Here is a 23,766-nt window from a genome sequence, read left to right as displayed (position 1 = left end):
AAATATTTTAAATTTTGTACACTGCCTACAGATTTACATATCAGGCGGTATAAACATATGATAAATAAAAATAAGCAACTCACACAGAGCCAGAGGCCCCTTAAGGTGCTGGGCTACAAGATTTTTTATCATTACAGAACAAGTAGGGGCCTCACAAATTTGCTTGCCATACAAAGCATCCCATCCCACTCTGGCAAGCATGGTGACCCATGGTCCTTTTCCTAAGCTTGAAACTGGGAAGGAGGATTGTTCCCAACATCACACGGCACTTTGGAGGCACTTCTCAGCACCTCCAAATTTCAATGCAATGTCGGAGACTAGATCCTGCCCTGATCCTTTTGGGAAATTCCACAAATTTGATTTGGTACCACAAGACCAGAAAAGGAAGCATAAATTGTCCCCTTTGCTAAGCAGGGTCCACCCTGAATGGGAGATGTGTGAGCACAGTAAGTTATTCCTCTTAGGGGATGGGGCCGCTCTGGGAAGAGCATCTGAGGTTCCAAGTTCCTTCCCTGGCATCTCCAAGATAGGGCTGAGAGAGACTCCTGCCTGCAACCTTAAAGAAGCCACTGCCAGTTTGTGTAGACAATACTGATAGGAATATAGGAAGCTGCTGTATACTGAGCCAGACCATAGGTCCATCTAGCTCAGTATTGTCTACACAGACTGGCAGCAGTTTCTCCAAGGTTGCAGGCAGGAATCTCTCTCAGCCCTATCTTGGGGATGCCAGGGAGGGAACTTGGAACCTTCTGCTCTTCCCAGAGCAGCTCTATCCCCTAAGGGGAATATCTTCCAGTGCTCACATGTAGTCTCCCATTCATATGCAACCAGGGCAGACCCTGCTTAGCTAAGGGGACAAGTCAGGCTTGCTACCATAAGACCAGCTCTCTTCTCTTAGATGGACCAATGGTCTGACTCTGTATAAGGCAGCTTCCTAACCTTGATAGCCAGCCAAAGTTGGGGTCACAGGACCTTGCCCTCCTACAAGAGGAGAGCAGCAGGATCTCGTTTCAGAAATCAAATATGTATTTATGTATGCTAGTGCATATTCCAATATTATTCATTCATTCATTTATTTGATTTCTATACCGCCCTTCCAAAAATGGCTCAGGGCGGTTATTATCATTATCATCAGCGTCACCAACATTTATGGACCACCCCATCCAAAGGCTCTGGGAGGTGCGCAACAAGTTTAAATAAACAAGTATTTTAAGAGAAAACACTGTTACCTGTACAAAATGTATTGCATTTGGAAGTGTGGCTCTGCACTGACCAAACCAGTTGACTCCAGAGTAACTGATATTCCACACTGCCTACATTCTTCTCCAAGGAGCTCCACAGGCTGCTGACAGATAACAAAATCATCTGACTCAAGCGGCAGATTTGAATCTGCTTCCTCCTTTACACCTTTAATAAATTAATCAGAATGTCAAGTTTACAAATTGGCATCACGTATCCCTACCAAAAAAGGGTAATCCAAGTTTACATTTATTTATTTAATAGATGTTTTTACCACCCACTACTAAAGTCTTCAGCATAAAACAAACCAAGAACTTAACAGTTAAAACATAAAACCAGATTAAAATTCTCACAAAAACACCAACTAACTACAAAGTTTGGCTGAAGAGATGCGTCTTCCGCCATTTTCTAAAAGTCAACAGGGATGGAGCAGCTCTAATCTCAGCAGGAAGTGCATTCCACAGCCCTGGGGCAACCAGAGAGAAGGCACACCTTTGAGTTAGCACTCAGCCTCCTGCTCTAAGGACAGTTCTTGTTAAATAATGATTGGTATTAAAATGAACTGCTGGTCTGTCCTAATATTTTTAAGAACATAGTTCTCCTTCACCAGTTATCTTTAATACAAGCCTTTTAGTTGAACCTTTTAATTCTGAAGTTAATCAACACATTAGAGAAGAGAAAATGTACAAGATTTTCTTCATTTGTTCAGAAGTAGGACTTGCAAGTTTTGTACAACACTTGAGCAAAGAAGCACCTTTTAAAAGGGGCAATTCTCTTTATTTAGCAGGGGGAGAGCAACTGGCCCTATCCATCCCTGGCACAGCATCCCTCCACAGTGGCTGTTGCTAGTTTCTGTCTTGTTTCTTAGACTGTGAGCCCTCTGGGGACAGGGAGCCATTTTATTTGTTTGTTTATAAACTGCTTTGGGAACTTTTGTTGAAAAGCAGTTGTCCGGCTGAGCTGGCCACCCTTGCCATCCAGGGTGGGGCCGGATGGCCATCTGACACTGCAGGAGAGGACGACAAACCGGCGAGGGAGGAAGTCGGCATGCCGATGGACCCCACCTCTCCACCGAATGGCACTCCCAGCAGGGCAGTGAGGCCAGGTGAGCTGGGACCGGGGAGGGCTTCGAGGGAAGCATGAGGGAATGAGGTCATCAGTGTCTCCCGAGGCGAGGGGGCTCGGGGGGAGGGAGGGAGGAATGGGGAGGAGGGAAAATGCAGCTGCCAGAGATAAGTGGCTAATTGGAGATGGGAGGTGCACAAGGGGGCATTTACGGAGGCGGCTGGGGATGAATGGTGGGAAAATGGCGAGTGCTGGGTCCTCCGGGGAGAGGCCAGTACAAAGAACAAGCAGCTTGGGATGGAGGAGACTGAGGGTAGCGATTAACCCCTCCCCGTCCCTACTCTGAGGTGGGGTGACGGGGTCCACACCATGTGGCTGGACAGCGGTATATATATTCATCGTATTCGTAAAAGGGAGATAAAAGAACAGTTTGAAATTTGTAGGATGTCAATTTCAAAAACATTATTAATTGTATTGAATTACCACCATATATGGTAAATTTGAATCAGAGAAAGATCAGTTTCTCTTGGGCCCGATGACATTTTTGAATTAGCGATGATTATGGAGTGTCAAAGATCTGTTCAGAACAGTAAAAGTTAAAATCTGATTATTATATTCAAAATTTCTAGAACTGTCCCAGAAAGAACAAATATATTCTATAGAATATATTTATTCAATAGGCAGAATAAATCTTCCACTTATGGAAGGGCATCTTTGGATCCAACCCATCAACAACAATTTGACTTGTTTAAATCCTTCTCATGCTTTCTAACCAGTGTCCTACTGAAAACAAAACATTCAATAGGCATTTTTGATATTTTTAATCCAAATGTATTGAAGCAAATTTTGTATCAACTTCCCTCTCCCTTGTCCTCAACTCCCCAAGGGGGGCAGAAAATGAGCTGAGGACTATTCTGCCTCAATCCAGAGATTCTGAATGCTGCTCTTACCTTCATGAATTAATTTTTCTGGTATTAGAGATCTGTGAGCATGCTGTCCACTATAGCCAGCCACACTCTCTCCTGCTTCCAGCTTGAGGATTAGGACTTCTAATTCTGTTGTTACAGCTACATACTCAGCACAAAACGCAACTTCTGCAGGGGTGACATTTTCTGTGTGTAAGATTAAGGAGCGTTCGAAGTCCAATGCAGTCAAGCCCTGGCTCACAATCAGATGCTTCAAGCAGAACAAGATCAGCTTATTATTGCAGCCAACAAGTATGTCTCCCTTCAAAGGGCAACACGAGAAGCACAAAGGAGGGTCTGAAAGAGGCAATTCTATAATTGACATCTGGTCTCTAGAAGCTTCAGTACAGGCTGCTTCCAAGTTATGGCCCAGCATCCGAACACAAACACGCATGTTCCCAGCTGACATACATCTCCAGTTCACGTACACTCGCAAGAAGAGGGCCTCGTTTTTCTCTTCAATAGTGACCACATAATCTCCTGGGGGAAAATAAGAGTATTTGAAAACACAGGGTCAAAGATGAGGCCAGGTGAAGACCACACATAACCAGAGGAGTATCACATGAAATAAATGTACTTGTCAAATTAATTGAGCATTTCATTGAAAGCTTATGTCAAATAAAAGTCCTTTAAAGCCCTAAACGGCTTAGGACTGGGTTACCCGGGAGAGCGCCTTCTTCTGCATGATCCCCACCGCACATTAAGATCATCAAGAGAAGTCCATCTCCGTACACCACCAGCTCATCTGGCGGTCACTTGGGAGTGGGCCTTCTCTATAGTGGCTCCTGGGCTGTGGAATGCGCTTCCCATAGATATTTGTGGCTTAACATCTTTACGAGCCTTTAAAAGAGCCCTTAAGACACACTTTTTAGCCAGACTTTTAGTAAACTTTGAACGAATTTTTAATAGCTGTTTAAATTTCTTAATTACTGTAATCTTTGAATGTTTTAAATGTTAATTGTTGTTTAATAATTGGTTTTATTCTGTTTCTATTGTGTTTATTTTTGTAAACTGCCTACAGCCTCTGTAATCAGGAGGTATACAAATTAAACAAAACAAACAATAAATAAGCCAGTTAAAGTGCTATAGCAATGTGTGCTCTTGTATCCGAGGAAGGACTGTAGCACAGTGGAAGAACATCTGCTTTGCATGTTGGGTGTCCCAGGTTCAATCCCTGGCATCTCCAGGTAGGGCTGGGGAATGACTGATCTGAAATTCTGAAAATGGCTGCCAGTCAGTAGACAATACTAAGCTAGATAGACATAGGAACATAGGAACCTGCCATAAACTGAGTCAGACCATTGGTCTATCTAGCTCAGTATTGTCTTCACAGACTTGCAGTAGCTTCTCCAAGGTTGCAGGCAGGAATTTCTCTCAGCCCTATCTTGGAGATGCCAGGGAGGGAATTTGGAACCTAGATGCTCTTCCCAGAGTGGCTCCATCCCATGAAGGGAATATCTTACAGTGCTCACACTTCTAGTCTCCCATTCATATGCAACCTGCTTAGCTAAGGGGACAAGTCATGCTTGCTACCACATGACCAGCTCTCCTCTCATGACTCAGTTCATCAGACCGATGACCTGACTTGGTATAGGGCAACAGTATTGGCAACTTCGTACAATAACTCACATTTATAGAAGTTCTGAAGTGCTTTAAATGAAATATGTTTACCATTCAAAGATCATCCGTATAACCAAGATAACTATAATTTCCTAAATGTACTTAGGAAGTCTAAAGAGGTTATTACAATAATGCAGGGTGTGGAGAAAGCAGACAGTGAGAAGTTCCTTGCTCTCTCTCACCCAGGCTTTTAAGTGATATTGTTTTGATTGTTTTCTATGTTTTAGAATATTGTTTTAAATTTTTTTAATGGCCGTGTTTTTAAATTTCTTGTTTCTGTTTTTAAGTAATGTTTTACTTTTGTTTTTATCTGGTTGTAAACCACCCAGGGATGTAAGTTTTGGGCAGTATAGGAATACATTAAATAAACAAGACAAAAGACAAATAAACAAGACAAATAAACAAAACAAATAAACAAAACAAATAAACAAAACAAATATTAAGTACATAATAATAAGGGCCTTCTCAGTCATTGCCCCCAGGCAATGCTCCCCCCCACCCACCCGCATCCATTCTAGGGATGTGCACAAAACCGGTTTGCCCGGTTCGGTTCAAATTCGAACCAGGTTCGAACCAGGAGGGGGTGGTTCGGTTTTGGTTTTGCTCGAACCTCCCCCTGGTTCGGTTTGAATTCGAACCGGTTTGAACTGATTCAAACTGGTATGAACTGGTTCAGACACCCAAAAATTGGTAGGATGGTAGCTGGCACCCAGGGGTACCTGCCACCCAAACCCCAAAGCAATCGGACACTCGTACGATTTTTAATGAATTTTTGAAAATTATTTATATTTTTTCTCATAGGATATAATGGGACTCAAACCAGCCCATTATTCCTTATTGTGGAGTACCCATGGGTGCCAACAACCATGCAAACCCTGAAGCAATCAGACACCCCTATGATTTTTTATGAATATTTGAAATATTTTTAATTATTTTTCTCATAGGGTATAATAGGACCCGAACCAGCACATATCCCCTATTGTGGAGCACCTAGGGGCACAAAAGTGGGGTAGGTGGTAGACAACCAGGGGTGCCTACTATCCACAAAGTTCCAAGGCAATCGGACACTCTGATTATTGGTGAATTTTAAGATTATTTTGGAATTCCTCATAGAGAATAATGAGGATTGCAGCAAATGTATAGCTTCACGTCGGGGGGAAAGGGGTATCCAAGAGCAGAGTGTGGTGGGTGGTAGTGCCCAAGGGGGGCCAGGGAGCTATCAGAATTATTTGAAAGGAATTGGGCAAAGGGCTGATTTTTAAGCCCTTTTTTTTTGAAATTTATGTGTTTTTGATTTTTGAAATTTATGTGTCTTTAAGGTTAGCAGATGAGATTTAAGGTTAGCAGATTGATGGTTTGTCATTGAAAATCTTATATGCTACCAAAGAATCTACACTCAGAATACTTCAGAAACAACAAAACCCAGTACCCCATGGGTTAGCAACCCATGGAGGTGGTTGGCACCCTCGCTCTGGGCCACCCCAGCACCCCCCAAGTGCAGTTATGGGGCTGCTGAACCCTCCATTCTTCCCTATGGAGAAAAACCTTAAAGCCACTTGTGGGGTGCTGGGGTGGCCCAGAGTGAGTGGTGGTCTAGTGCAAAGAGGGTGCCAACCACCCCCATGGGTTGCTAACCCATGGGGTACTGGGTTTTGTTGTTTCTGAAGTATTCTGAGTGTAGATTCTTTTGGTAGCATATAAGATTTTCAATGACAAACCATGAATTCACTCTCATTGCTAACCTTAAAGACACATAAATTTCAAAAATCACTTAAAAATCAGCCCTTTGCCCAATTCCTTTTAAATAATTCTGATAGCTCCCTGGCCCCCCTTGGGCACTACCACCCACCACACTCTGCTCTTGGACACCCCTTTCCCCCCCGACGTGAAGCTATACATTTGCTGCAATCCTCATTATTCTCTATGAGGAATTCCAAAATAATTTTAAAATTCACCAATAATCAGAGTGTCCGATTGCCTTGGAACTTGGTTCGGTTTGAATTCAAACCTTCGAACCACCCTGGTTTGAATTCGAACCAGTTTGCACATCCCTAATCCATTCCTCAGTCTCCATCACTTTACTTGTTTAGAAAACAAGTAAAGACGTGGCTCTTGACCCAGGCTTCTATATGAGATAACTGCTTTTTTGCTCATGCTGCTTTGTGTTTTGTCTGATACTGTTTTATTTTATACAGGTTTTAAACTTTTAAATAGATATTGACTAGTAGATCAGGGCAAATCCCCACCCCCCCACCATAGAGTGAAAATAACCTACAGCAAGTGTTCTTAAACCTGGGTCCCAAATGTTAACCACAACTCCAATCATCCCCCCGTCACAAAAGCCTTTGGCCAGTGTGCATAGGGATGATGGAAATTGTAGCCTGGGGACCTTAGCTTCTCCCCCGCACCAAACATTAGAAACAATATTTAAATAGTTTCAAATATACCCAAGTCTGAGAACCCCTGATGTATAGAATTCATTGCCATAAGGTAGTGACAACTAGCCTGGATAGTTTTAAAAAGAAATTAAACGAATTCATAGAATATAGTTTATATGAACACAAGAGCAGTATAGAATATTTGATTAAGGAGAGCTTCTGGGTATGTCCAGAATGCCTGACTTTACAGAGAACTGGAGCCAGCGTGGTGTAGTGGCTAGTATGTTGGACTAGGCCTGGGGAGAACCAAATTTGAATTCCAGTTCAGTCATGAACTTGACTGAATGTCTCAGAGCATGTGCAGAGTGAACAACCCTACTTCACAAGGTTGTCGCGAGAATAAACATAACCATGCACACCACTCTGGGCTCCTTGCGGGAAGAGTGGGATATAAAGGTAACAAAAAGGATAAATAAAAATACTGCAGCCTATCCCTATGCCCAGGGGATGGAACCACTCTGGGAAGAGCAGAAGGTTTCAAGTTCCCTCTCTGGCTTCTCCAAGATAGGACAAGATTATTTTTTTTTAATAGGACAAGATTTTTTTATTGAACCAACAAGCTACCAAAGCATACAGTACGTTGCCAAAGCACAATTATATGCAAAGTACTTGTTTGTACATCATATATCTACAAAGATTTACACACAAGGATTTGGAGAACCACAGGGTTATAAAGTATATGCAGGCAGTATTGTAACTCGGGGACAGGGGATTACAAGGCACATCAGGTAATGGCAGGGGCGGGGGGGCGGTTTACGTCCAACGTCCATTTCCATAATTTGTCCCATTGCTGTTTAGAAGATATACACTTGTCTTTTTGCACATAACCATACAAACTTTTCCAGAAGAGATTTACCGTCTCATCCACGTGAACCTCTTGGTCGCATCTTCCCTCCCTATTCCTATGCAGGAGCATTGCATAAATGACATATAGGTTTACTAACCTGATTACGAGAAGGGGATAGGGGAATGCTCCAATTCCATAGTATGAGGGCACCTGTTCCGTCCCGTTTCCTTGAAGGTTTCTTTCTGGAACCTCGAAAAGAAGTTCTATCGCTCAAACCCGAGGTTAGTTCTTCCCAAGTCTGTTTTTCCAAATCAAGCCACTCTAACAACTTGCTTACTCCCTGCCACACTCTTTTGGCTACCACACACTCTTAAGAAATGTGAATGGGTTTCCCTGAATGTTTTGCCTAGTTCACTAGCTTTCTGTTTGCAGGTGATTTTAGGACACTCTTGCTCGTCCTCTGGGAGCCATGGCTTTGCTGCATTAAGCGGTGTACTTGGTGGTATATATGCCATTTCGTTTCCCATAAATGGAAAGGGAGCTTTTTCTCCTTAAAGAGAGTGATAGGGTGATTGGTTGCAACAAGTACTGTCAAGTGCGGTGTTTGTAGCGTTTATGTTCTAAATCAGGTTTTAAAAACCCCACTTCTAGAATCTCTCCATAAATTGTTTTCCTTAGGGCTGAGAGAGATTCCTGCCTGCAACCTTGAAGAAGCTGCTGCCAGTCTGTGAAGACAATACTGAGCTAGATAGACCAATGGTCTGACTCAGTATATGGCAGCTTCCTATGTTCCTATGTGATTAGATTTAAGGAGTACGTTTCCTTCCACGACAGACAGCAGGATACCCAGGCCGATGGAAGTCCCAGCGCTTTGCAGGGAAAGAAGCGAGCACCCCACACTTTCTTTGACAACATTCAGAGAACACAGAACTTGGGAAAAAGTCTCCGCTTACGGTGGAGCGCAGTGCTTTCCTGCCATCCTGCGTGCTGGTGCTCTTGACCGTACCTGCCCTGCCCACTTTCAGTAAACAAACGGTGCTGATGATCTCCCCCAATCCTTCCCGCATGCACGTACCCGTCTCGCTGTATGTCATGCGCCGCACCCGGCCCAGCGTACTAAAAGAACCAAGCGGCTCGCAGAGCTCCGGGCGGCCCATAGCAAACACTTCCACCTTGCAGGCGCCGGACGCACAAGCCACCAACAGGGCATCCCGGCCGCAGCAGAAGACCGCCGGTTCTTGCTTGGTGGGCACCACCTGCTGAGAGCCGAAGGGGTGCAGGTTGTAGAGCTGCACCATGGTCCCTGCTGGGCCCACCGGCAGCCCCCAGCCGAGCCTGCCGCTCCCCCGCTGCTGCGAGGCCCGCCACTTCCGCAGAGGGCACCGCCCAGCGCCGGTCAGCTGCTGGAAGGAAGCCTCGGCGCGCTTGATCGCAGCTAGCGCTTCCCACAGTGACAGCATCTTGGCCCCGCGTGGACGAGGATGCAGCGGCGCGCTCATTTATACCAATGATTAGATTGCCGCGAGAGAGAGAGGCTCGCACTTGGAAACTACCGGTCTCCACGTCTCGCTCCTTATTCTTGAAGCGGCAAGCCTACTTTAGAGTAAGCCCATTGGACTCGGTGGCTCTTACTTTTGAGTAAACATGCCTAGAGGTTGCTGCTGCTGAAGTTAAGGTCAAACCAGGCTGTGTTTGTAACAGTGTTGTTCCGTACCGGAAGCCAACGTTCCCTATCAAAAGCCCAGAAATTCCCTGCAGGAATTAAAAGTTATATATGAAATAGGCAGGAAATTGATCAGTTATTTCTAAGTTTTATCTATCTATCTATCTATCTATCCGATTTTTAGTCAGCGAAAGGCCACCACACAATAGCAAAGCACACTAGCTGAATAATATATACTCGATTTCAAAATAATAAGATGTGTTTATTTAAGAAGTACTGTATGTGTAAATTTTAATACACAATACTACATACCTGGACATAAGTTGTAAAGTTTTTTTAAAAAATATAGCGATATTTAAATCTGATTTTACCGAGAAATTATAGCTCTCTGTACATTTGTCAGATAAAAGAACACAAGAAGAAAATAAACTTTATCTAAAATTCCCTTCATGGCCTGAATTTCCCCCTACATTTTCCCTGCATTTCACCACTTTTTAGGTGGGATTCTCTTTTCCCCGATTTTTGAAGCTAGAATTCCCCGCATTTGGGGGAAATCCCTGCAGGGAAGATCTTTGGCTTGTGAGCGGGACTAGGGAAGGCATTCTGCACATGCTCTGAAACATTCAGTTCCTTACAGTTCAAACTCAGACCAGGTATTATAAAAAGATGCGCAGCTGCCCCGGTACCTAGACACTGTTTACTTTTTACTTTGCGTAAATATGTCTAGGAGTTGTTGCTGAAGTTAAATAAAACTGGCTGTGCTTGTAAGCGGGAGCGGCACTCTGCGCATGCTCTGAGGCATTCAGCTGCTTATAAAGCAGATCTCAGTCCACATGCGCACCTGCCCCACTAAAGAGAGACTGTATCACCAGTTGGTATTAGCAAGCAAAGCCTAGTCAAGCGTAGGTCTCTTACGTCATTGGTCTCCTGCGCACCGATATTTGCTAATTGGCTTCCTAATTGACCCGCCCTGTCAAGCGGAGGAGCTGGAACAACCAGGGCCTTGAAGGCCTGCCTAAAGCACGTGATAAGTACAGTGAAATCAGCCAATAGGAACACAGCAGGCAAAAGGCTCGCCCCGCTCCGCCCCGCCTTCAGCGATATTTTATTGGTGACAGTGTCCTGAGCGGCTCGTGGCGATTGGGTGCGGCGGGTTGGCCAATGAGCGGGTTCTGCGGTGGCGCGTATCTCCTGTCGAAGGACGGTGCTGTGGCGGGCACTTTGTTGCCAGCAGTGGGGGGGAAAATCAAGGCGCTTTTAAGGGACCCTGCGGGTATCGGTGCTTGGCGGCTGCATCATGGCTTGGAGATTTTTGAGGTGGGTTATCGGGGGGACGGCGGCTCATGTGGGTGAGCTCCAGAGGATTTCCTCGCACCCGCATCGAAGGGAGGTTGGACTGAGACGTAGTCTCTGAGCCAGGGATTCTTCCCCCGCAGCCTTGGCTTGGGGCTGGTTTGCAGAGACCTGCATCGACGCCGCTGCTGCTGCGGGAAGCGTCTGTCCGCTTTGCCCGGAGCACTTGCCGGCTCCTGTGGTCTCTTCTTTGCTTTCGGCCTCTGGTGGCTGTGCAGAGGGGGGCGGGCCCGGGGGAAGCTGGGCTGGGCTCCTCCGTCTCCTGGTCGACGCAGCAGCCCTCGTTTGCTGGGCTGTTCTGGGCAAGCGTCCCGGAACAGAGTTAACCTTAGCAGCGCCAGCCGAGGAAGGATCGTTGTGTTTTCGGTCCGGTGCTCACGCTTACTTAAGCGAGTGAGCTCGGCGGGGCTTACTCGGAAGGAAGCAAAGACGAGTAGAATTGCCCAGTGCGCCCTCGCTAGTTACTGGCGTGCCCAGAATAGTCCTAATTAACTGAGCAAAGAGACACATTTTTTTTCAAGTGGCGATTATCATATTTAGCAGGGGGAGGGCAGCTGTTCTTGTTCAGCCCCAGCGCAGTCTCTCTCCAGGGGTGGTTGTGTTGGTGTCTGCCTGTTGGGACAGAGGACCGTATTCTTTTTCTGTGTTAACTATGAGAACTCGTTCTGTTGTTTTCGTTGAAAAACAGTATATAAATATGTGTAGCAATAAAACAGCAGTTGTCATGCTTCTGTATTTTACACACAGAATGGTCTCAGACTGTATCTCTCGAATTTCATGGCCACATGGCCCCACTGTTCACACTGCTTTCTCCATGTGCATGTATATCTATATTCAGTAATCCAAAAACCTTCAGCTTAAGATGAGAGTGAAGATGCTTTACATCTTCACTCATGCTCTAAAAAGAATAGAAATTGCAAGCTAAGGTGCAGCTCTTATGGCAGCTATGTGCCATATGAGCTATAAAAGCTTTGTACAGTTTAGTACATTTTATTTTTTACATTTATATCCCGCTCTTCCTCTGAGGAGCTCAGAGCACTGTACATGGTTATTTTTTTCTCCTCACAACAACCCTGTGAGGCAGGTTAGGCTGAGGTACATGACTGGCCCAGAGTCACTCAGTAAGTTTCAAGGTTGAATGAGGATTCAAACTGGTCTTCCCAGTCCTATTACAACTCACTAACCACTATGCTATGCTGGCATCATATTTATTATTTATTTCTTACATTTATATCCCACTCCCCACTCCTTCTCTGGGAAATGAGGCTCCATTCACCCATGCTTTGCCTTGATCAGAAATGCATCAGCCAGAAATTCATCAGGGGCATCACTAGGAAGTGACTTGGGAACTGCACTTGTTAAATGTCTCCCTGGATGCATTCCTCCCCAGCCCAATGTCAAACTGAAAGATCAAGGCAAAGTGTGAATGCATGGAGCTTCATTTCTAAATGAATGATGCTCCCCGCTCTCTCTACATCCACCCACCCACCCACCCATCCTCTCTGCAGCCACCCCCACATCAACATTCACTGCAGCCCAGAGGAGCCTTTGCAGTCCAGCTAAACTGAATGTTTCTCCTTCCTTTTGCTTACACCCCACTGTACAGAGCAGTGTGCTAGTTGGGGCTTAAGGTCAAGATGAAATGCACATGGTTTTGGAGAAACCAACATGCACACTCCAGCCCCACCTTTTCCTCACTCACGTACACTCCAGCTGTCACCCCCCCCATGCCCACTCACACTCTGGCCGTTGCCCACATGCCCACGCACACTCCGACTGCCACGCCCCCACCTGCGCTCCCCTGCCTGTTCTGGCCGTCTCCCACACGCGCTCTAGCTGGGCCCCCTGCCCATGTGCGCGCACCCACACCAGCCATCTCATGCACGCACACACACCCCCGCATTGAACCCATAAAGTCTAAAATGGTAACTGAGGTTCCAAAATTTCCATAAACTCTGAAACCATAGAAGATAGATTTAGAGCCAATGTAGAGTAGCAGTTAGAGCATTGGACTAAAACATCATGAGTTCAAATCCCTATTCAGCCATGCAGCTGATTGACACTGGACCAGTTACTTATCTCTTGGCCGAACCTACCCCACAAGGTTGTTCTGGGGATAAACATAACCATGTACACCACTCTGGTTTCCAGGGAGGAAAAGCAGGATATAAATGTAACAAATAAATATAGTAGCAACAGTTTTGGTAATGGGAGCAGCACTCTTTCAGCCACCACAGTATAGCCATTATCTTTGCTAATTTCCTTGCACAAAGTTCCCTCTGGCTGAGAGCAGGCTTAGTTGTTCTGTGTAGAGCAAACTGAACTGGCCCTTAGTATCCTTTTCCATACACACTCTACTTGTGTTTGTAGGAACTAGCTTTTATTCAGTGAGTTGTTACCAACTCCCACCTTCACTGTTGAACTTGATACAAGACTGCAGCACTGGTTCTTAAGAGCATCAGTTGTACAGATGCTCTTAATTACTATCACACAAATGGAGCTAAGTACAGAAGAAAATGTACACGACATTGTTTTCTCTTCTGGAACGTGTATAGTACAGGAAAAAGGATTCTTTCATATACATTTGGTAACAAACATATTCAGGATTGGAAAACTAATTATGTCACCTAGTTGTTGTACAGTGGCAGAACCCTAAAATGGCAAGCACTTTTATGACTGCTGAGTGCAGACATATCTTAAAACCATTCCAGAGCTTCAGTTATATGAAATACTGTTTTTTAGGATTTGAGACCCTCTGGATTAGTTATCAAGTGTTTAGCTATGCAATTTTTTTCCAGTTTTGTTAAAATAGTAAAAATGATGCAAGACATTATAGTTTGGGTATTATTTCTATACTGTCGGAATGAGATATTTGAAAATATTTGATGAAAATGCTGCTATAGATTATTTGCTTTAAAAAATCCCCAAATGGAAGTTCTCTGTTAAAAGTTTTTCTTTTTCTTTTTCTTGTAGAGACTTTTCATGGGAATTGGATCCTGACATTTATGGAGACAGACATTACAACCCCTTTACTCGTGAATTTTATCCCAGCCTAGAGGATGTCATTGGGACAGCTATTGCTGGTATGACTGATGAAGATACAGATTCAGCTATCTTGTTTGGAACACTAAGAGGCAACATTGTTGGATTGCGCTATTATACAGGTGTGGTAAGTACAGGATTAATAAGAAACGTTTGCTGTTTGGCAGAGATTTTATGCACCATTTTACACACCCTGACCTCCCTCCATTCATTGGAACTCTCAGTAGTGCTGCTACCATCCTCCGGCAAGAGGAAATTTCAGAATTCTATCAAATGCCTCAAAACTCTTAAAGCAGCATGGAGCCTGAGCAGTCATCAAGGGGAGCAGAACTGAGCACTTTCCAGCACAGACAATGTTTAAAATATTTATTTATTTAACACACACTTATTTAACACATTTTTATACCGCCCCATACGCAAGTCTCTGGTTAGTTCACAATCTGAAAACACTACAATTAAAACATTAACATAATTAAAACAGTTTAAAATACAGAATAAAAACTCTAACACTTAAAACTTTAAACCTATAAACTAAAAGCCTGACTAAACAAGTATGTCTTCAGGTCCTTCTTAAAAGCTTCCAGAGAAGGGGAGGCTCTAATTTTGTGAGGAAAAGTGTTCCAAAGTCCTGGGGCAACCCTAGAAAAGGCCCAGTTTCAAGTCGCCACCAGCCGAACTGGTGACAACTGCAACCGGACCTCTCCAGATGATGTTAATAGGTGGCAGGATTCATTAAGAAGAAGGCATTCTCTTCAATACCATGGACCCAAGCTGTTCAGGGCTTTATAGGTAATAACCAGCACTCTGTATTTTGCCTGGAAACCTATTGGCAGCCAGTTTAGTTCTTTTAAAATGGGTGTAAAGTGATCTCTTCAGGTAACCCCAGAGACCAACCTGGCTGCTGCATTCTGTACCAGCCGCAGTTTCTGGACTATGTACAAAGGCAGTCCAACAAAGAGTACTTTGCAGTAATCAAGTCTGGATGTTACCAGCACATACATCACTGTTTTAAGGTTGTTTTATCTCTAGAAATGGATGGAGCTGGCATATCAGCCAAAGCTGATAGAAAGCCCTCCTGGCCACTGCCTCAACCTGAGACACCAAAATGGTTTGGGTCCAAATAATTAAAAATCTAGTTTATTCAAGTAGATATAAAAGGAACTATTTATAGGCAGTGAAAGGCAATATAACAAGGCCTTAGAATAGCTCTCTGCATATTCTCTGGAGCTATGCAGCTGGGTTAGTTGTGCTGTTGAGTCCTGGCAACCACAGAGCCATGTCGTTTTCTTTGGTAGAATACAGGAGGGGTTTACCATTGCCATCTCTCATGTAATATGAGATGATGCCTTTCAGCATCCTCCTATATTGCTGCTGCCCAATAAAGGCAAATACTAAAAACAGGAACTCAGATGTACACAAGAACTCAACCACAGACAAAAGCTAAGAGACAATTTTGTGTTTTGTCAGTTTAGCAGCTAGAACTCAGCAAAGTATGTGCTAATTAAGAAGTGACCCATTTATCTATGCACAATCTGGCCTAGAGAGTGGGGAAGTGGCTTGGGTCTTTTGAAGTCTCAGATTCAGTTATTATATGCTGATAGGCAATTAAATCTAAGTTTTAGAAAGCTTAAGTTTGATGGTATCCAGCCATCAATGCAAATGGGTGAGACATTGTGTAAAATGGTTCCCCACTGTCCAGCAAGCTCTGTGAGCAAGTAAATAGCTTTCTAAAACTAAAGCAGCCATTAGGTCTTATATGACACAACATATATTTATTTATTTATTTATTTATTTTAACACATTTTTATACCGCCCTAACCCAAGGTCTCAGAAAGCAGGTTGGCTAAGTGACTAGGAAACCCACATATCCTGGGCTAAACGTCAGATCAAACAGGAGCACAATGCATCTTAGAAGAACCAAGAAAGTTCTCTGGTATGTGATTTACAAGGGCCTTTTGGACTGAATAAAGGCCAGGCTCCACAACAATTACACTGAAAACTAGTTTGAAAAAAAAAAATTGAATAACAACAACAACAACATTTATATCCCGCTCTTCCTCCAAGGAGCCCAGAGCGGTGTACTACATACTTGAGTTTCTCTTTCACAAAAACCCTGTGAAGTAGAACAGGCTGAGAGAGAAGTGACTGGCCCAGAGTCACCCAGCTAGTTTTATGGCTGAATGGGGATTTGAACTTGGGTCTCCCCGGGCCTAGTCCAGCACTCTAACCACTACACCACACTGGCATAGAATTGACTATGGCATAAAAATTCTAGATATCTGGTTACTTCCCTACTGTCAGTAATGACTTAAATGTTGTCATTAACATTTTAATAATATGAATTATTTTAAAATGTAAGTCTAATGTAATCTTATAGAAAGGTGTGCTCCACGTTTTATTGGAAATATTGTCAAACTGCATGTAACAGTAGCAGGCTTGCATCTTGAAATGTAGGTCTGCCCTATTTACATGTAAAGCAAGAGGTGATTACTTGCCCAATGCGCATTCCCTTGGACATAGTTGACATGTGAATAGGTTGGACCTGTGTTTTGAATCCACATGTGCATAGTGTAATCCCTGGAGTCAGAAAAGTTCCCAGGCATGGATTAATGCAGAAGCAGAGGAGGTGTCTGCCTATGGCGGCAAAATTTGACGGGCGGCGGCAATAACTCCAGGAAGGAAAGCTGAAAGTGGGCTGCAGATAGCAGAGCCCAGGGACCGTTCAGTCAGCTAGCAGGAGGGGAGGAGAAAGGAGTTTGCTGCTGCTGCCCGCATAGTCAGTTTAGGGGTAAAAAAAGGGGCACTGTGACTTCCCTCCTTGCTCTCTGACCCTGCAGGGCAGCCAGAAATCTTTAGGGGCAAAAGGGAGAACTTTCCCCTCGCCTGTTGCACCCGTCCTCTCTGCAGCTACTGCCGTCTCCACGACTTTTAAAAAATCAAAGTAAAAGGGGGAACTCCTCTCCCCTCCCTGCAAACTTTTTTTTGGGGGGGAGCAAAAAGGTTAATCCACCCCGTTTGTTCCTCGTTGCCTCCCCTGGTTTGTTTCCTTTGTCTGCGTTTTATGGTACAGTCTTGGATTTATGTCTGTGTTTCTGCTCAGAACCACATTCGCCTCTTTTCTAGGAGATTTTGTTCCTTCATTTTCCTGTTCTGTCTTCGGAGTTTTTCTCCGAAGTCATGTTTGTGCTCTCCGCTTCAGTTAGATAGCATTCTATTTGTTAAACTCCTTCGTTCCTTGCTTTCCCTTATCCCCTTCTTTAGGTTTAGGGAAGATAACTTATAGTTAAGAAATATTGGAAAATTCACTTTTATTATAAGAATTTGGTTTCATTATTTCATTTGAATAATCACATCCCTGGCTGACAGCCTTTCTACTTTCACAGATACAGCCACCTTCCTGAGTGAGTTCAGCTTTCTGAGATAGGTTTGACCCAGTCTCAGCTCTGGAAGCCCAGACTGGACTGACCTGTCTTAGGAACCTGAATTCTCTCTCAGATTGGGTTGAGTTTACAGGTGAAACTTGGAAAATTAGAATATCGTGCAAAAGTCCATTAATTTCAGTAATGCAAATTAAAAGGTGAAACTGATATATGAGACAGACGCATTACATGCAAAGCGAGATAAGTCAAGCCTTAATTTGTTATAATTGTGATGATCATGGCGTACAGCTCATGAAAACCCCAAATCCACAATCCCAGAAAATTAGAATATTACATGGAACCAAGAAGACAAGGATTGTAGAATAGAACAATATCGGACCTCTGAAAAGTATAAGCATGCATATGTATTCAGTACTTGGTTTGGGCTCCTTTTGCAGCAATTACTGCCTCAATGCGGCGTGGCATGGATGCTATCAGCCTGTGGCACTGATGAGGTATTATGGAAGACCAGGATGCTTCATTAGCGGCCTTCAGCAATTCTGCATTGTTTGGTCTCATGTCTCTCATCCTTCTCTTGGCAATGCCCCATAGATTCTCTATGGGGTCAGGTCAGGCGAGTTTGCTGGCCAATCAAGCACAGTACACTGTATACTTTTCAGAGGTCCGATATTGTTCTATTCTACAATCCTTGTCTTCTTGGTTCCATGTAATATTCTAATTTTCTGGGATTGTGGATTTAGGGTTTTCATGAGCTGTACGCCATGATCATCACAATTATAACAAGTTAAGGCTTGACTTATCTCGCTTTGCATGTAATGCGTTTGTCTCATATCAGTTTCACCTTTTAATTTGCATTACTGAAATTAATGGACTTTTGCACGATATTCTAATTTTCCGAGTTTCACCTGTATGTTCAGTTACCTACCTTGTATGTTTTTAATGCCCTGTTTTGGTTCTAAAGCTCTCCTCAACATTAGAATGTTTCATTTGGTTAATCCTTTCTTATCCTGGTTTCTCATTCCCACTTCTATAGGTTCAAGGTGTTATACTCCTAATGCATATATAGTACACATTAAGGCATTTAAACATATAAAAGCATAATCTCTAATATAGGTTAAGCGTTAATGCTGAAACATGCATTTCCATCTTGCATGTTTTATGACCTGGTGGAACATCCTGCATGTTTAGGTGATCTTAGCCTTGCTTTGCAGTCAATACAATTTATTAATAATTAGATTTTTAATCTGTGGTTGTCAGTTTCTGGGGGTTAATGATTTTATAACCATAGCCTTAAAGGTCCTAAGGAAAAATGGGAAGGGGGTGTTCCCTTCCCCCTTGGCTCCCCTTTCCCCCTTTGTAAAAAAAAAAAGGTGGGGAATGTGATGTAAAGGGACATGCAAATGGGGCTCTAAACTTTCCTTCACTACTTGTCCTTAACTCTAAAATCTATTCTTCAAGGTCCTTTAAAGGTAGCTCCCATAAAGTCTCTGTTGCTGAGAGAAAAAGTGTGTGGGAGATGGTGGTGAAGGAGGGAATCAATACCATCTGCCTGCCTTTCATATTATATCCCTCTTCTAACATGTTATCAAAGCAGCTTATATTATAAAGGGGAAAAAACTAACAAGAAATACCATTTAAATAGAAGTTTAAAGTACAGCAGCACTATGACCAGCATAAAACGTTTTTTAAACAACCAAAATAAATTTAAAGTGCCTTCTAGAACATAAGTGTTCTATATTCATCTAAAGATGGAAAAGATCTTCCCAGGGAGATAGCTCCATAACTGGGGTACTACCACCAAAAGGCCCTTTAAATCACCCCGACCTATGCATGTGTATGGGGTAGACACATGTTTACAGATGTAAATCTGTTCCTGTTAAATCTATATGTGAGAGAGCTGCAAAAACAAACTAAACAAAAACAACGACCCTGATCAGCATATATGATATAAGGAATCTTCTGACTATTTAAGCTGAAGCTATACCAAATAATGTAACTTTCAAATAATGATTGATGATACACTGGTCCTGAGGCTAAAGACTGCACCAATACAGAATACTACTAAAATCCTGAAGAGAAATGCTCATGTCTTGGTACATGGCTTATATATGCAGGAGATTTCTAGTCACTTGAAATGTTCATCAGGTTAAAAAGAGGATTTTGTGTTTCTGCCCTTGATGAATGAAACAGCTTTTCCATGCACTTCAACTTGAGCTGTCATCTTACATCATTTTGTTTTGTAAGGTTAAAGGAACTCTCAGCTCTGTGAAGAACAGATGTAGATAATTGTGTTGCTTGGCTTCTTAATTGTGTTTGTCTGTGTAAAAAGCACTCCTTTCCTTAAAAAAATGACTTCAGGGTCAATTTGGTGAATATGCTATTTGTTGGTATTTTTTACCTTTACAGTCTAAATATTTTGCAGGTCAATAATAACGAAATGGTTGCGCTCCAGCGAGAGCCTAACAATGTATATGACAGGAATGCTGTAAGAGTAAACAATGCGAATGGAGACCAGGTTGGCCACATCAAAAAAGAGCTAGCAGCATCCTTGGCATACATCATGGACAACAAGCTGGCAGTGGTGGAAGGGTAAGTGCTTGCAGTGCAACTGTGATCCAGAGGAGAGGGGAGAAAATGAGAGAGAAAGTGTGTGCAGAGGCAGGAGGGGCGCTAAAGAGAGAGGAAGGCAGGTGGTAGGCAGAGAGAGCGAGAGCGCTTGCGCAGCAACAGGAGTGTGTGTGTGTGTGTGTGTGTGAAGTGGCTGAGGGGACTAGGGGAGGGGAGGGGAGGGGAGAGGCATGTTGGGACAAAGTGGAATATTTGGAAACAATGTCATAATATGCAGAAAGTGAATTGGTTATGGACTAAAGTTTGCTTGCTAGTGTGTGCAGTTGTGTTTTGTGAAGGATATTTGTAATTCTATAAAGTGTGTACAGAAATCTGCCAAATTAAACATAAGGGGGTTTACTGAGGGGCAAACTGCATGTTCATTGAGAATTGTTTTTAAGGTAATCGGTCCTGTCCTTTTCTTAACAGGTAGGGGTGTGCGTGTGTGCATGTGTGTCAGATTAACATCATGAGATCTGGATTCAAGTGTTCTTGCACAGAGCTTCAAATAATAGCTTACAATTTCTACTACACCATGATGTATTGCAGAGCTCAGGCTAGGTACTGAATGCATGCTTTGTTTTTTACTATTCAAATGGTTATAATCTTATTTCTTAGTTTTGGACTTAATGGAATTTTTACCATCAAATTCCATCAAATTGCTGTTTCTTTTGTAGTATTACTTCAATTCAATTCAGCAATTCAACGGTAGACAATTCCATTAAGTATAAAACTAAGAAATAAGGTTATAACCATTTGAACAGTAACAAGAAGTTCTGGTAAGAACTAATCTGTACTTTCTCTATAATCCTAATTGATAATTACCATCATCACAAGCTAGCTTTCACCTCAAACGTTCATGCATCCACCATCTTGAATGGAATGGATGACATCATCACAAATTAAGCCATTGAGGTATCCCTGCAAGTGTACCAAACTTGGTTCAAATTGGTCCAGATATTAAGAAGTTGATGTGACACACACACATGCATTCCAAAAAGTCCCGTATTATATGGGATGTCCCATATCTGAGGCAAAAATCTCTTGTTCCATACGGACACTGGTTTTTCTGTATTATTTGCAGAGCCTAGGGCTCTCCCTCATCCCTCCGTGCATTTATATTGAGCCCTTTGAAGTCATATTATAATGTGAAAGAAACAACAAAGTTCACAAAAATGCCCCAATTGGGTTGGGGTCCCAACAGCTTGGGTCCAGGGTACTTAAGAGAACGCCTTCTCTGTCATGAACCCTGTCACCTATTAAGATCATCTGGAGAGGTCCGGTTATGGTTGCTGCTGGCTTGTTTAATGGCAACTCAGGAACCAGCCTTCTCTGTAGCTGCCCCAGGGCTCTTGAATATGCTTCCTGAGAGCATCTCCCTCTCTGCTTGCTTTTAGGAAGACCCTCAAGACTTTATTGTTTTCCCAGGCTTTTAAACTGAAATTTAAGTTTTAATGCTTTTATTCACTGATAGATAAATAAATAAATAAAAATAATAAATTGTTCTGCAAACCTGCAGGAGCAATTGACTAGGTTTATTTACATTTTGCAAGTTGCTAATCATTTATTTATCTAATATAAATAGACCCACAGACTCTTACTAACTGGCAGATAAAGCAACTTCTGGCAGATACCTGTAATGTAGCCTTTCACTGAGGCTTTCAGTGACAGCCATGGCAAACTGGAGCAAGGATGTAGCGTGTGTGTGTGTACACGCTGAAACCTCGGACATTCTCTTAATATTTCTCCTGACACTTGCTTCATATTTAAGTGGGATGGTCTGTTTGAACAAGAAGCTTTGTGAAATCATGGGCCGCCTTCTGTTTTTTGGTTTGTTTGTTTTTTACAAATGCATTGATGCTCAGGCTTCTGATGACCCCACCCCCAGATGACACTCTCCCTGCACTTGTGTCCCATATTCAGGCAATAGAATGTTGGCAACACACCCACACCCTGGATGGTCTCATAAACTCACTCTCCTTAAGGAAAGTAGGCTAAAAAACAAAGCATGCCTTCAATACCTAGCCTGAGCCCTGCAATATGCATCACAGTTGAGTATTCTAGGTTGCTTGAAGGCAGGGACATCTCCATGGGTTATCCTCCTCCAGGAGTTCCAAGGCAGGACAGATTTAATTGGATAAAAAAGAAGGACCCGCCTACCTGAGCCCGAGGGGGATAACCCCGCCCCAGTTCTTTCTGTCCTTCAGCAGCTCCAGGCAGTTTCTCTCCTCTCTCCAGCTTTTCAGCGTTTTTTCTTCTCATTTTGGATCCTTTTGTATTCATCTCTTTTTCCTCTGTATTCTACCCTAACACACACACACACACACACACACACACACACACACACACACTCTCTCTCTCTCTCTCTCTCTCTCTCTCTCTCTCTCTCTCTCTCTCTCTTATACCTTTCCACCCCGCTCTTCCCCCCCCTTCTCCCCCTCCTTCCTCCGCTGTATGGAGCAGGGCTGCAGGGGCAGAATAGTTGTTTGGGGCCCGGGCGCTCATGGCCCTTTCAAGGCCTGTTTCTTGCCTGCGACACATCAGCAGCAGCAACAACGGCTTCCAAGGAGCCGCCGGCTTCCCTTCAAGTCGGTCAGCTAGCAGCTCCTTTGGCTGCCCACCAGCGGCCCGATTGTGCTGCCCTCGATCATCCAGCGGCTCCTACGGCTGCCGCCCGAAGAGCCTGCTGCAGTAGTGCCAGCGCTGGCTGCTATTCAGCCTCCCACGCCGTATGCTAGCGAAGCCGCCGCTCGTCTCCTGCCTTCGGGCCGAGAGACAAGATCTTCCACCACCCGCAAGAAAGCCGAGCTCTAGGCCGCAGTGGAAGACCTCAAGTTCCGTTGGCGGCCACTAGCGAACACCCGCCCCCCCCGTCATCCAAAGAAATCCAGGCCATTGGAGTTCAGCCCAGGCACAAACAACCACTGAAAATGGCGGCTTCCTCTTCCTCTCCAACCTCAAGTACCTCCCATGGGGGATTTGGGAATAAGGGACAGCGCACTCTAGTCATCCAGGGGCAGGGGGGATTGGGCCCCAAACCGTCGTCTTCCACTTTTGCGAGGCCCAGCATATTAGCTTCTGCCAACCAGAGCCCAGCCATTTCACTACCCAAAGTGATCCCTCCCGAGTTGCAGGCCTGTTTTAAAGGTTTATAGACACTGTTTTGCAAGTCAGGCCACCCAAAAAGCCCAAAGCTAAAAAGGCAAAGAGGAAGTCCAGATGGAGGTCTCCCAGTCCCGATTCATCCTCTATCACTTCTGTTAGCCCTACACCCAAAAAAGCTGCAGCTAAGCGCAAACATACTGAGCCAATCCCCACTATTGTCATAGCTCAGGACCACTCCTGAACATTCTGACCATGACCGGGACCTCCCCCTGGAACCAATACCTGATCCTGATACAGCCCCGCCCCCAACCAAGAATGAGGGTGATTGGTCAGATGCGGAGGAAGGTAACCCCACACCAGTGTCACAACGTTTATTTGTGGCGGAAGACTATTCCCCACTCATGAATAAGATTATAAAAACTATTGGTCTGCCAATGAAATCTGCCCAGGAACCCGACCCCACAGTGAAGGGAGAGTTGGTGTTCCCTAGGGCAAAAGCAAA

At 43.9% G+C, this 23,766-nt stretch overlaps 2 protein-coding genes across 4 annotated transcripts in view; one reads left to right on the top strand and one right to left on the bottom strand.

Annotated features, from left to right (window-relative positions):
- Positions 1-10,791, bottom strand: part of HPS3 (HPS3 biogenesis of lysosomal organelles complex 2 subunit 1) — a 39,405-nt gene extending 28,614 nt beyond the window's left edge. Inside the window, exons 1-4 of one of the 3 annotated variants that reach the window (XM_053308249.1) lie at positions 10,693-10,789; positions 9,190-9,866; positions 3,255-3,749; positions 1,230-1,407 (exon numbers count right to left, since the gene is read on the bottom strand). In XM_053308249.1, the coding sequence (XP_053164224.1) occupies positions 1,230-1,407; positions 3,255-3,749; positions 9,190-9,613 (1,097 nt within the window). In that variant the 5' untranslated portion in view covers positions 9,614-9,866; positions 10,693-10,789. Of the gene's footprint in view, positions 1-1,229; positions 1,408-3,254; positions 3,750-9,067; positions 9,158-9,189; positions 9,867-10,692 lie in introns of those variants that run through there. The other 2 variants (XM_053308250.1, XM_053308251.1) reach the window with 2 other exon arrangements.
- A 106-nt stretch (positions 10,792-10,897) lies between these two features.
- The window catches only part of HLTF (helicase like transcription factor), a 59,859-nt gene continuing 46,990 nt past the window's right edge, over positions 10,898-23,766 (top strand). Inside the window, 3 exon segments of the mRNA XM_053310324.1 lie at positions 10,898-11,094; positions 14,104-14,299; positions 19,975-20,141. Of these exon segments, the coding sequence (XP_053166299.1) occupies positions 11,075-11,094; positions 14,104-14,299; positions 19,975-20,141 (383 nt within the window). The 5' untranslated portion in view covers positions 10,898-11,074.

This window comes from Hemicordylus capensis, chromosome 3 (genome assembly GCF_027244095.1).
Source record: "Hemicordylus capensis ecotype Gifberg chromosome 3, rHemCap1.1.pri, whole genome shotgun sequence".
Classification (NCBI taxonomy): Eukaryota; Metazoa; Chordata; class Lepidosauria; order Squamata; family Cordylidae; genus Hemicordylus; species Hemicordylus capensis.
Note: the sequence above shows the minus strand (reverse complement) of the source record. Positions and strands in the feature narration are given on the sequence as shown.